At 41.4% G+C, this 12,898-nt stretch overlaps 1 protein-coding gene across 4 annotated transcripts in view; it reads right to left on the reverse strand.

Moving 5' to 3' along the window:
• vps13b (vacuolar protein sorting 13 homolog B) overlaps positions 1 to 12,898 on the reverse strand; it is a 1,109,808-nt gene that overhangs the window by 891,176 nt on the left and 205,734 nt on the right. For all 4 annotated transcript variants that reach the window (XM_078541117.1, XM_078541119.1, XM_078541118.1 and 1 more), the window contains exon 12: positions 10,759 to 10,846. In XM_078541117.1, coding sequence (XP_078397243.1) covers positions 10,759 to 10,846 — 88 coding nt within the window. The remainder of the gene's footprint in view (positions 1 to 10,758; positions 10,847 to 12,898) is intronic.

The raw sequence follows: 12,898 nt of genomic DNA on the forward strand, positions 1-12,898 counted from the left end.
CCAGCAATTTGACTGGTTCATGAAAACCATGTGATCTATGCTCTTATTATTCGAGTAGTGATCTGTTTAGTTTACAGGAACCATACACCCTGCCAAGGGTAAAGTTCAGCAAATTTATTTTTCCAAGTTCCTTTCAGCAGCAGCTCTTGTCCTCAATTCTTCCCAAACTCCATCTACTGTGACCTCTGACCAATGGCTTCACATACAAGATACAGCACACACACAGACCATTCAACTCAACTGGTTTATGCTCCATACAACTCCCATCTAACCCCATCAGCTTATCCTTTTACATAAGGCAAATACTGCACATACTAAAAATCTGAAAATACTCAGCAGGTCAGACAGCATGCGCGCAGAGAGAAACAGAATGTTTCAGCATGATAACATTTTCTAGTTCTGCAAAGGGTTAAGTACCTGCAGAGGCTGGGAAAGAGGGGAGAGGATGAAGGAACAGAGAAAAGGCCTGGTCAGTCTCTGGATAAAGAAGTTTCACCTGAATTCCCTATTGGATTTATCAGTATCTATACCTTGGAACATCATCCACTCTTACTGCCTCTCCACTATTTTGTATTCTTCACTATCCTAAAGCATAAACAGCAAAGCAAGAATTTTTGTTCTTCACGATGCTCTGTACCCAGTATTTAACCAAGCTCCATTCCTCCCTACTAACAATAACCATAAATCCCAATTTGCTGGTTTTCTCACCCAGACATATCCTCCTCCTGTTTTCCAACCACGTTGCAGTAATTACTCCTGAAAACTCCAGTGTCAGGGAGAGGGAAGTAGTGGAGAGTGGGTCTGAGTATGAAGTCCCAGATGCATAATTCAGAAGAGGCATTGGGAATATAATGTCTTGATTCAAACTTAATTCAAAACTGCTTAAATCATCAAATGTCACTTTTTTGTGCAGTTTCAGGAGTTGGATCTCAAATGTTCTTGCACAGCAGCTAACTTAAAAATGAGGCTGGATTTATATAGGGACTTTCGCGTTCTCAGGAAGTCCCAAAATGTTTCACAGCAATGAATTACCTTTGCATTGCAATCACTGTTATCCTTTAAGGGAAAAATGACAGCTACTTTACACACAGCAAGGTCCCATAAATATCCATGAAATAAATGGCCAAATACGATGCTAGTGAATCAGCATGAACAGAAAATCTGGCAGTGCCCAGTTTGCACTAACACCTGAGCTGGATTTTAACCCTAATCTGTTTGCATGGTGTTGATTAAAGGATACATGTTGGCAGGTCACTCAGAGAACTATCCTCCTCTTCTTCAAATAGGGATCTTTTACACACACCCTATTAGACAGAGGTGTCAGTTTAACATCTCAGCTCCAACACAGTATTCATACTGTGCTGAAGTATAAACCCAGGCTTAAACCATGACTTTCTGATTCACAGCGACAAAATTGCTCACACTTAGACAATGACACTTCAGTTGGAAAGTATTTGCAACACAGAACCAGAACATTCAGCCCAATAGGTCCATGCTGGCTTTTATGCTGAAACTCTTTCGAGTTACCAACAGTCACAGATTGCAACTTCTTTCGAGTACAATCACAGTTCTTGGTTTTCCGAGAGTGGGACATGAACCCACAACCCTCTGATTCAAAGGCAAGGGTGCTATGAACTGAGCCACAGCTGACACCTCCTTTTATGCTGAACATGAGCCTTCTCCCACACTTTATTGATGGTTTTTCACTTGATAGTTCTTACTTAATTTGTATTTTTAACTTAAGGGGTCGTACTGAATACATCTCAGAGTTGCAATTAAATGTAATTGCAACATTTTCACACTTAATTGGTGCCATCTGTCAATTAAAGTGGTGGGTAATATTACACTAACAACACAGCATGTGCACAGGGTCCCTCTTCTCTTTTAAAAAACAAAAGTTCATCAGTTATTTTTCACTTGTCTGATGCCAATATCTTTCTTCCCAATGGAGTACAAAAAGGACAACATGCCAAAAGTTTTACTGTAGACCAACTGTAGCCTTTACATTTTACATCTCAAGAATTCCTGGTAAACCTTCAGTTTACTTTGAACACCAGGAGTCAGCTGCCCTTATGACACCATCAGATAATAAAATCAAAAATACAAAATGGCTAAATACATTTGATTAGGTGTGTTACTACATTATTCATACTTTCAAAACTATTAAGAAATATTTTTCCAGCTTAATTTGTTTCAACATTTGACACTTCATTTCTCTGGTTTCCCTCAGGTGACAGAGAATATGCAACCTTTCCCAAACCAAGAGGAAAAGTCCTCCCTGCAACCAACGCAAAAGCAAAACACTCCGGATGCTGCAAATCTGAAAGAAAAACAGAAAATGCTGGAAAAATCGAACCAGTAAAGAAAAATGGGGCAGAGGATACGATCTAAAATTGTTGAACTCAATGTTGACTCCAGAAGGCTATAAAGATTATAAGGGACAGTTCCTCGAGCTTACGCTGAGCTTCACTGGAACACTACAGGAGGCTGAGGGCAGATAGATCAGAGTGGGACCAAGTTGGGGAATTAAAATGAAAGACAAGTGGAAGCTTAGGGTCACATTTGTGGACTGAATGGAGGTGATCTGTAAAGTGATCACCCAATCAGTGTTTAGTCTCCCCAGTGTAGCAGAGACCACGTTGTGAGCAGTGAATACAGTAGACTAGATTGAAAGAAATACACGTAAATTGCTGTTGACCAGGAAGGAGTGTTTGAGGTCTTGGGCAGTGAGAAGGGAGGAGGTAAAAGGGCAGATGTTGCATCTCGTTCGCTTGCATGAAAATGTGCCACTGAAAAGACAGGGTATGTTAGTAGTAACTGAGGGGTGGACCAAGGTATAGTGGAGGGAATAGTCTTTGCGGAATGCTGTAAGTGGAGGGGAGAGCAAGATGTGTTTGGTGGTAGCATCATGCTGGAGGTGACTGAAATGGCCAAGGATGATCCGTTGAATATAGAGCTGGTGGTGAAGACAAGGGGAATCCTATTGTGGTTCTGAGATGGAGGAGAAGAGTACATGAAATAGAATGGACAGAGTCAAGGCCTCTGTCAAACACTGTAGGGAGGGATCCTTGGTTCTGGAAAACAAAAGACATACCTGAAGTGCTAGAATGGAAAGTTGTATTGTCAGAACAAATGCAACAGAGACAAAGAATATGGGAGAATGGAATGGAGTCCTTACAGCACACAGGGTGTGAGGAAGTCTAGTCATAGTAGCTGTGGGAAATCTGTGGGCTTATAATGAATATTGGTTAATAGCCTATTCACAGAAATGGAGAGAGAGAAAACAATTAAGGGAAGAGAAGAGTTGGAGGTAGACCATGTGAAGACAAGAGCAGATACTGCTTTTCCTGGTTACTGACCAGGAGGTGACAAGACAAACACAGATTGGTTGGCATCTTCCCCACTTGCTACCTATTTTGCAATTGAAAGTCCTCACCTGCCTTCAGTCCCTCTTCTCCTAAAACATACCTCCTCACCATATATACCTGAGTGAAATGTTAGGATTCAGCAGTTCAACATCACACAGTAGCATTCAGTATAGTATAAATGCATTTAAGGGGAAGCCAGATAAATACATGAGGAAGAAAGGAAAAGATGCCGCTAGGCTAAATTGAAGTAAGGTGCAAGGAGGCTCGTGTGGAGCATAAACGCCAGCACAGGTCTGGTTGGCTGAATGACCTGTTTCTGAGCTGCAAAGTTCTGTGGAATTGCAGCAGCAATTTGGGCCATTCCTTGGCTACCCTGGCAATTTCTGGCCAATTCACACTTTCAGGACCAACAGGTAAGATCAGGCATGAGTTCTATTGTGAATCTCTTAAAGACCCCCGATGTATACTGTCCCCCCCACTGTGCACATGCACATGGTCCCAAGCCTCGACGCAAGCATCAACCGGTGAAGCTGTTGCAATAAGATCTTGAAGAAGTCCTGCTCAAATATTGCTTCCTTAGCCAAGAGTGCACTGCAGCAGTTTCATTCCAGTTCCACATATGATTGTTAATAACAATCCTGGTAGTGAGAATAATTGAAACAGGAAGAGTTCTCAAATTGATTATTCCTATTCTTATCATACTCAAACCTATTAGCACTCTGAAAAAAAACCTTGGGATGATTGCAAGGCCCTTAAAAAGATAAAAATAATTTACAAGAGATGACTATCTAGCTAAAAAAACTTTCCAACAGGAAACTATTATCACCTCAGTACATATTGACATAACCTTCTTGAAATATGTGATCCCAGTATTACCTTACTGATGTTCCTCAAAACAAACAAATGGACAAAAATCAGCTCTCTCCATATTTCATACCATGATTGGTAGACAGTGTATATTTAAAATCCAATCCAGCTAAAGCAACTGTATATGTACCAATCCTAGCTGCATATGTTGTTACAAACCACAGCACTTTCTCCCCTCTCCCCTATTTCCCAAACATAGAAAAAATAAAGGACTTCAAGCATTGCTTCTAAAAAATTTTCCAACAACATGCTGACATATAGTATGTCATATATTGCTAAAGAAATTGTGAACAAATTCCCAAATAATTAAAATAAATGGTTAAAACAAAAGTTTATTTGTTAGAGGATTTGGGAAAAGTAAACTCTTTTTGCTTTGAAAACTCAATAATTTGCCCATATGGAAGCATGAAGTTTCAAAAGCGCTAATAACTTGTACATGTTACAAAAGAAAAATGTAAAGAAAGGAAGACTTGCATTTATTTAGCGCCTTTCATGGCCACTGGGTATCCCAAAGTGCTTTACAGCCAATTAAGAATTTTTGAACTGTAGTCACTGTTGTATTTTGGGAAACGCGGTAGCTGATTTGCACTCAGCAAGCTCCGACAAACAGCAATGTGATAATGATCAGATAACCTGTTTTGTGTCCACTGAGGAGTGACTATTGGTCAGGACAACAGAGAGAACGCCCCTGCACTTCTTTGAAACAGAAACAGGCAAGGGATCATTTATGTACACCTGACAGACAGAAACAGCCTTAGTTTAACATCTCATCCAAAAGACTGAAAGATCTGATAGATTCTGCCAACAAACAAAAACTGGCAAAGAAAATGTTTATTAAATCTCAGATTTAAATGTTGCATTATCGTCATGCAGCTGCTTTGCTTACATCTCTGAATGAGAATAATGGGCTTCTGGAAAAGACTGGCTACTTGTGTGATGGACACCAATTTGCTGAATTCCTTCAAGCAAGAGCTGCATCTGGTTCTGGCTGAGGCAGAGGTCATCTTGTACAAGAGGGAGGTACTGCACAGTATTATCAAAGTCAGAATGTTCTCCTTGACTAACCTCAAGTGCCTAAAGGGGGTAGGAGAGGAATTTCCCAGACTTTGTCTCCCCAAATTGGACTGGGGTTTCTTTTCTTAAAAACTGGTTTCTCCTCTCTCCCAGCTTATCACATGGTTTCGGGTGGAGTGCGGCGTATATGGGACAGGTTTTCATTTCCCATTGGAAGTGCAAATTGGGTCATGAAGCACTGTTTTTATAGCAAAAAAATACTAAGTTCAATTTCCTTTGTCTACCTGATGCCATACCATTTTCACGTGGCCTTTTGGCAGGTTGAGAAGGGTGCAAAACATACAAGCACTTCTTCCAAAGTCGGGGTCCCCTTTGTGGGGACCTTAGGAAAATCGTATTTCCTCCCGCACGCTATTTTCGTGTGTTGGTGTGGGTTTTGGAAGCCCTTAAAAAACACATCTCCTTGGAGGGTTCATGACCACTGTGGGAAGCCTGCTGAGAAATTATGAACATTCTGAAAGCTAAGTGTAAAATGTTTTAACACCTTCAAATGTCACAAATAGATGCTGTATTGTAATGTAGATGTATTTTAATGCAGTGATTCATCACAGGGATTTGTGCTGCAAAGTTAAGCTGACCTTTACATTGTAATTCTTGTCATGAAATACAGTGCTTTTTCAATTGTCAAAAGTGCCATAATGCATTGATAAGTAAAATAAAGGCCCATCAGCCTCTGCTATCATGTTTTGTTCTGTGATTTTAATCAACTGACAGCTCTGGCTGTTACAAAATAAACCCTGCTTTTGAAAGTTGACAAAAATCTCTGTGCCTGATCTCTGCATTGACAGGCACTCTGCTTTGAGATGGAAATGGGATACCATGCTGTCCATCAGTTTCAGCTAGAAGCTTTTATGACAGCTGTAGCCACTTTGAATGCTTGGTTGGGTTTCAAAAACTACTAATGGCTTATGCTCAGCGGATGGTCTATTGATCAAAGAACATCAAACTTTTAAGGGGCTATAATAACAGAATATCCCTTTAATGTGGTTTCTTGTTTGTTTACAAACCTAATTTGATAATGGTGCCACATCAAAGGTTATTGCGGAAAATAAAAGCTCATGGTATTGCGGTAACGTATTAGCATGGATAGAAGATTGGCTGGCTGGCAGATAACAGAGACTACGCATAAATGGGTCTTTTTCTGATTGGCAGGATGTGACGAGTAGAGTCCCACAGGGTTCTGTGCTGGGGCCTCAACTTTTTACAATTTATATCAATGGCTTAAATGCAAGGAGCACGATAGCTAAATTTGCAAATGACACAAAGTATGTTGTGAAGAGGACATAAGGAGGTTATAGATAAGTTGAGTGAGTGGGGCAAAAATATGGCAGATGGATCATAATGTGGGAAAACGTAAAGTTATTCACTCTGACAGGAAGAATAAAAAAGCACAGTGTTACTTAAACAGAGAACAGCTTCAGAAATCTGAACTGCAGAGGGGTCTAGGTGTTCTACTGCATGAACCACAAAAAGTTAGTATGCAGGTACAGAAAGTAATTAAGAAGGCTAATTGGATGCTATCCTTTATTACAAGAGGAATTGAACATAAAAGTAAAAGCAAAATACTGAGGATACTGGAAATCGGAAATAAAAACAGAAAATGCTGGCAAAACTCATGTCCGATAGCATCTGGGAAGAGAGAAACAGAGTTAATTAACGTTTCGAGTCCGTATGACCCTTCTTCAGCTCTGTTTCTCTCTCCCCACAGATGCTGTCAGACCTGCTGAGTTTTTCTAGCATTTTTTTTAATATTAAAGGATGTTATGCTTCAGTTATACAGGGCATTGGTGAGACCACATCCTGAATAGTGTGTGAAGTTTTGGTCTCCTTATTTAAGGAAGAATGTAAGTGTTGGAGGTGGTTCAGAGGAGGTTTACTAGATCGATATCTGGAATGAGCAGGTTGCCTTATGAGGAAAGGTTAGACAGACTAGGCTAGTTTCCACTGAAATTTACAAGGGTGAGGGGTGACTTAATTGAAGTTGATGTGGAAAGGATGTTTCCTCTTATGAGTGAGTCCAGAACTAGGGGGCACTGTTTTAAAATTAGGGGTTGTTTGCCCTTTTAGGGCAGAGATGAGAATTGTTTTCTCTGGGAGTTGTCTGACTATCTCTCTGCCTCAGAAGGCGGTGAAGGCAGGGGCCACTGAATATTTTTAAGGTGGAGGTAGATAGATTCCCTTGCCTAACAAGAATCTAAGGTCATCAGGGGTAGATGGGAATGTGGAATTCGAAATACAAATAGATCAGCCATGATCTTAATGAATGGTGGAGCAGGCTTGAGGGGCCGAATGGCCTCCTTCTGTTCCTATTTATATATGCACTTAAAGGGTTACATTTTTTTTACATTGTGGTCGTGCTTTTTTTCCAGTATCAATGATAATTGGCGGGATTTTCCACACCCTCCTGCTGCCGTGATCTTCCGGCCACAAGTTAATGGACTTCTGGCTGGGGCACCACCTCACCCGCTGCAGGTCCTGCCCGCGACAAGGCCAGAAAATCCCAGCCAGTGTGTATGAATTCAGGTTTTGTTCAATTTTTGGAGGTTTATTTTTTTTCCAATTACTTTAAAATAATTCCCATGGCTATTGCGTGGCTGTTGAGGACTGTACATAGTGCATACAGAAGTGATTATGCAGCATACATAGGTGGCATGGGTATGGATGGAGGGGGTGAGAGTTGAAGGTTAGAAGGCCTTTAAAGAATGATGGGAGCTGGGCTGCTGTGTTGGAAAACCGAGCTGAGCGTTGTAACCAGCCAGCCTCCACACCCACACCCCTCAGTAATCCCCATCACCACTCTCAAAATGCACTGCGAAACCAACCCGTGTGAAAAGACAAAAATCCCAGGCAAAGTTTCACATGGGCTGGGTGTGCATTTCAGAAGGCAAAAAAGTGCACAGGCTGGGTTTTCCTGAGTCCACAGGAAAATCCAATCCTACAGATTCTGACTGTGCAATTGTGTGGAACAGGAATCCCCGAGCCACAGTAAGGATTGGAGGGAGAACAAACAAAATCAATTGGCCATCATCACACCTGATTGCTGAAAAAAATCTGCATGTGCAGCAAAGAGTAAGAGTAGGATGACACTCAACTATAATACACAAGATACTAACTTTCCCAAAAGGCAAGGTACCGGAAGACTGTCAGCATTTACTGATCCATACTTAGCAGGTTGACATTTTCAGGGGAGAAGGTATGGATGGTGTAGGTTCTTCTCAAGAACCCAGGGGTCCATCACTTGAGAGTGATGCATTGCGCTGAGTCAGACATCATGCAGTACCATGTTAACTGCTTCTTGTTTAAAACAGTCCAATTTTATTAGCTCATGGAAAGATATTAACCTTTCCTTGTTTGCAGATTTTCTGTTATTGCAACCAGATTTTCATTTGACTATCAACCATGCTACAGTGAAATTTGTTACAGAATCACTATAAAAATCATCATTCTACACCACTCTTAGATTATTTCCAAATTCAGCTGACATCCATTTCCCAGTGGGTCTAATGTAATTATAGAGTGCTTCCAATTTAACCCAAAACAAACAAAAACACAGCAGAACATGTCTCAGGAAATTGCAAGTGCAAGTATAACTGGTCTAATCAGAGGCTGCGTAACCTGTTCTTTTGGCTAGCCAGGCCACATCTAGTGACTATAACTCATAGCCGGAGCAGTTTTTCTAATATATAAAATAAAAACAAAAAGTGCTGGAAAAACTCAGCAGGTCTGGTAGCATCTGTGGAGCGAGAAACAGAGTTAAATTTTCGAATCCAATATAACTCTTCTTCGGAACACTTTTTCTTATTCGTTCACGGGGCGTAGTTGTTGCTGGCTGGGCCAGCATTTATTGCCCATCCCTAATTGCCCTTGAGGTGGGTGGTGAGCCACCTTCTTGAACTGCTGCAGTTCATATATGTCACTTGCAATAGTTTCTCTTCCCATTTCCACATCATTATCTCAGGTGTTCCCCAAGGATCGATCCTTGTCCATCTCTTATTTCTCATCTACATGTAGCCACTCAGCAACATCATCCAAAAGCAGAGTGTTTGTTTCACATGCTGAAGACACCCAGCTCCCACTCACCACCACCTCTCTCAGCTCCTCCACTGCTGCTAAACTACCAGACTGGTTATCTGACATCCAGTACTGGGTGAGCAGAAATTTCCTCCAATTAAATATTGAGAAGGCTGAAGCCATTGTTTCTGGTTCCTGTTCAAAACTCCATTTCCTAGCTGCCAACTCCATACCTCTCCCTGGCAACAATGTGAGATTAAGCAAATCTGTTTGCAACCTTGGTGTCATATTTGACCGAGATGAGTTTCCAATCACATATTTGCGCCGTCTCTAAAACCGCCTATTTCCACCTCTGTAACATGGCTTGATTTTTCCATCACCTAATCTCTTCTACTGCTGAAACCGTCATTCATACCTTCATTACCTCTAGACTTGACTATTCCATCACACTCTTGGCTGGTTTCCCACATTCTACTCACTGTAAACTTGAGGTTACCCAAAACTCTGATGCCCAAATCTTAACTCGCACCAAGTCCCGTTCACCTATCACCCCTGCACTTGCTGACCTTCATTGGCTCCGGTCAAGCAATGATTTGATTTTAAAATTCTCATCCTCGTCTTCAAATACTTCTGTAAGCTTTTCTCCTTTCTGAAATCTCTTCCAGCCTCACACCTCTCCAGGGTATCTGCACTCATCTAATACTGGCCTCCTGATTATTCCCAATTTTAATCATTCCAACATTGGTGGCTATGCCTTCAGTTGCCTTGCCTCCAAGATCTGGAATTCCTTTCCTACACCTCTCCTCCTCTCTAACTCACCCTTCAAGACATCCTTAAAATCTACCTCTTTGACCAAGCTTTTGATCATCTGACCTAAAATCTCCTTATGTGGCTCCTCCGAAGCATCTGGGGGAATTTTCATTACATTAAAGGTGCTTATACACCATTACAAATAATACAAGGAGAACAAACTCAAGTTATTTTCTTTCTGAATATTGATGTCATGAGACTGCTCTTGGGATGACTAAATAACAAATCTTCAACTGACATAACAAACTTTGGGATGGCAAGAAAAGGACCAACTTTTACGAAATACTCAGCACTGTATAGTTTAACTGCAGAGGTATGTTTTACAATATAAGTAGAAAGGTTATTTACTAAAACATTCACAAAGAGAATACACGCAGGGAACCACTGTTTCTAGAAAGCACTGACCATGTGAGCTGTCCAAAAACACACTTCTTAATTTTGCAATTTAATCCATATTCAATGCATGGGCGGTACTTATATCTTGAAGATATAATCTCATCAGACTATCCTGGTCAGATTGAGGTAGAAGAGAGGGCAACAGGTCAAGGACCAGATGGCCATGAAGAAACTTTTGTTTGTGCAGTTCAACTGAAGGGAAGCAAACATCAAAGAGAAAATAAAGCAATACCTTTGCCACTACTGCACTCCATTGTATACAGGTAATCCATGTAGAAGGCCCCAAAGCGCTGCACACCAGCTATCTCTGTGTATGTCTCCTGCCAACAAAGACAGACAAATAAAACTTAAGTTCCAAAAGGATGGAATTCAGAGATTACAACACTATATGTGAATGTCTATTTGTATTTGCATAGCCTTTTACACAAAGGCTTATCAAGGAAAGAGAACAGGGGTTATCTAAAGCATTCTCCTGTTCAAGTAATGTGACATAATACAGGTTGTGCACAAGAGAGCTATACAATTTGAGTCACAATTTCACCAGTTAATATCTAATTTCAGTTACTTATATGGTCAATAAAGTCACAGTAAATTTGTTTCTAAATGTGGCTTGAAATGTTAGTAACAGTATTAGTTTGTAGAAGCATGACCTTTTTTTTGATAATTTATGTTCAAGGATTCAAAAAAAACTCTAACATTATCTTCAAATTTACTCAAAAGTATCCACTTAAGCATGCAAATGCTTTCCCAAAACATGAACAACACTTTTTATGGTTTGTGTGTTTTAGTTAGTCAAATGGTGTTTGCAGAAACCCAAATAGAAAATCAGGTTTTTTTTGGAAACAGCTAGTTCATGACTAATACTTTAGACTAAAATACACTCTCTCCTCTTCCTCTCTTACTTGTACAAACCAGACTATTCCAAGGTAAAATGCACACCCATCTCCTTTTAACTTATAGCATAGTTTGGGGTGTAGACTGCCTGTTGCTCAGCTCAACTTAAAACTGTACTTCAAAGGGCGAGTACAATTGCATTTTTAAAAGCTGTGATGAACACTGAACTTTAGAAGATGGTTATGTTCTGAACTGTACTTTTAACTCAAAGTAAAACAGAGAATTCTGGATAAGCACCTCAACTCTGAGGCATCGCATGTAATCCGGTTGCCATAGGGAGAGAAACTCAAATAGAAGCTCATTGAAGTGGAGGTGGCAGTTTTAACACCTTTTCACAGTATCTCACAGGATATGGACAGCTGCTATTTGAGATGCAGAAACAAAGGAATTTCTGCAGTGGGAAAGCATGGTGAACTATCTTGTGTTAATAACCAAGCAGGACGCTTGTGAGAGTTTGGTTTCTGTTCAAAAGAAAGGGGGCAAAACACATGGGACGCTTGAAGATTTAAGGAATGGGGGGGTCACTGAGGTGATAATTGGATGTGTAGAACTTGAACAGGGGGTTGAATAATATGATCTGGCAGCATCTGCACCCAGGAGTGGGCGGCTCTGCGACTTCTGAGCCCGCCGTCCTAACACGCCGAATAAAGCATCAAATGGGCCAATTAGGAGCGGAGAGCAGGCTGAGGGCCAAGGGAAGTGAGGATTCCGCCCATTCAGTCCAGGGAGACATGATGTGCGACAGAGGTCATTGGCCGTGACCAGGAACGAGGTCACGGCCATTCAAAGGGCTGTCTGGCATGGGACAGAGTCATGTGACCCAGCCAATGTGTTCTAACTGCACAGGACTTCGGCATTTGTGACCTAAAGATACTTGAAGGCCTTTCAGGTAATTGTGCATCTGTTTAAACTTTCTCTGAAACGTCCATGATTTGCCACTGATCACAGGTGGTATTCAACTTGAACATTAACAGGTTTTCCTGATCTTAGCATAAAGGAGTTGTCTAGTTATTGCATGGTTCCCTTCAGAGGTGTCCAAGGCAAGGTAGTGAGGGAGAGATAGGGGAGAAGGGTCAAGGTAGCCCCTAGATTTGAAGAAGACTCACTGCGTGCCCTCCTCCGGGCTGTGTCTGGCCGACACGAGCTCCTAATACCAGCAGATGGGAAGAGGAGACCACCATCTGTAAGACGTGCAACCCGGGAGGAGGTTGCTGCGGAGATCAGCAGCGTTGGGCTGGTGAAGCGCACCTGGACACAATGCCAGAAGAGGCTCAATGACCTCCTGAGGTCAGCCAGAGTGAGTAATACCCCAGTTTGTGTATTCTTGTGCCAGGAAGCTTCAGGGTAGCATGTGCGAATGCTGCAAGTATCTGAGTTTGTCTGGCAGTCCAAGGCAGGATGATGCTGCAAAGGCATTGTGCACTTTTCGTTTTGGTCCAGGTGGAGAGTGCGAGGTTGGCAGCCTGTGCAGTTGAGGA

Source organism: Cetorhinus maximus, chromosome 4, assembly GCF_964194155.1.
Source record: "Cetorhinus maximus chromosome 4, sCetMax3.hap1.1, whole genome shotgun sequence".
Lineage (NCBI taxonomy): Eukaryota > Metazoa > Chordata > Chondrichthyes > Lamniformes > Cetorhinidae > Cetorhinus > Cetorhinus maximus.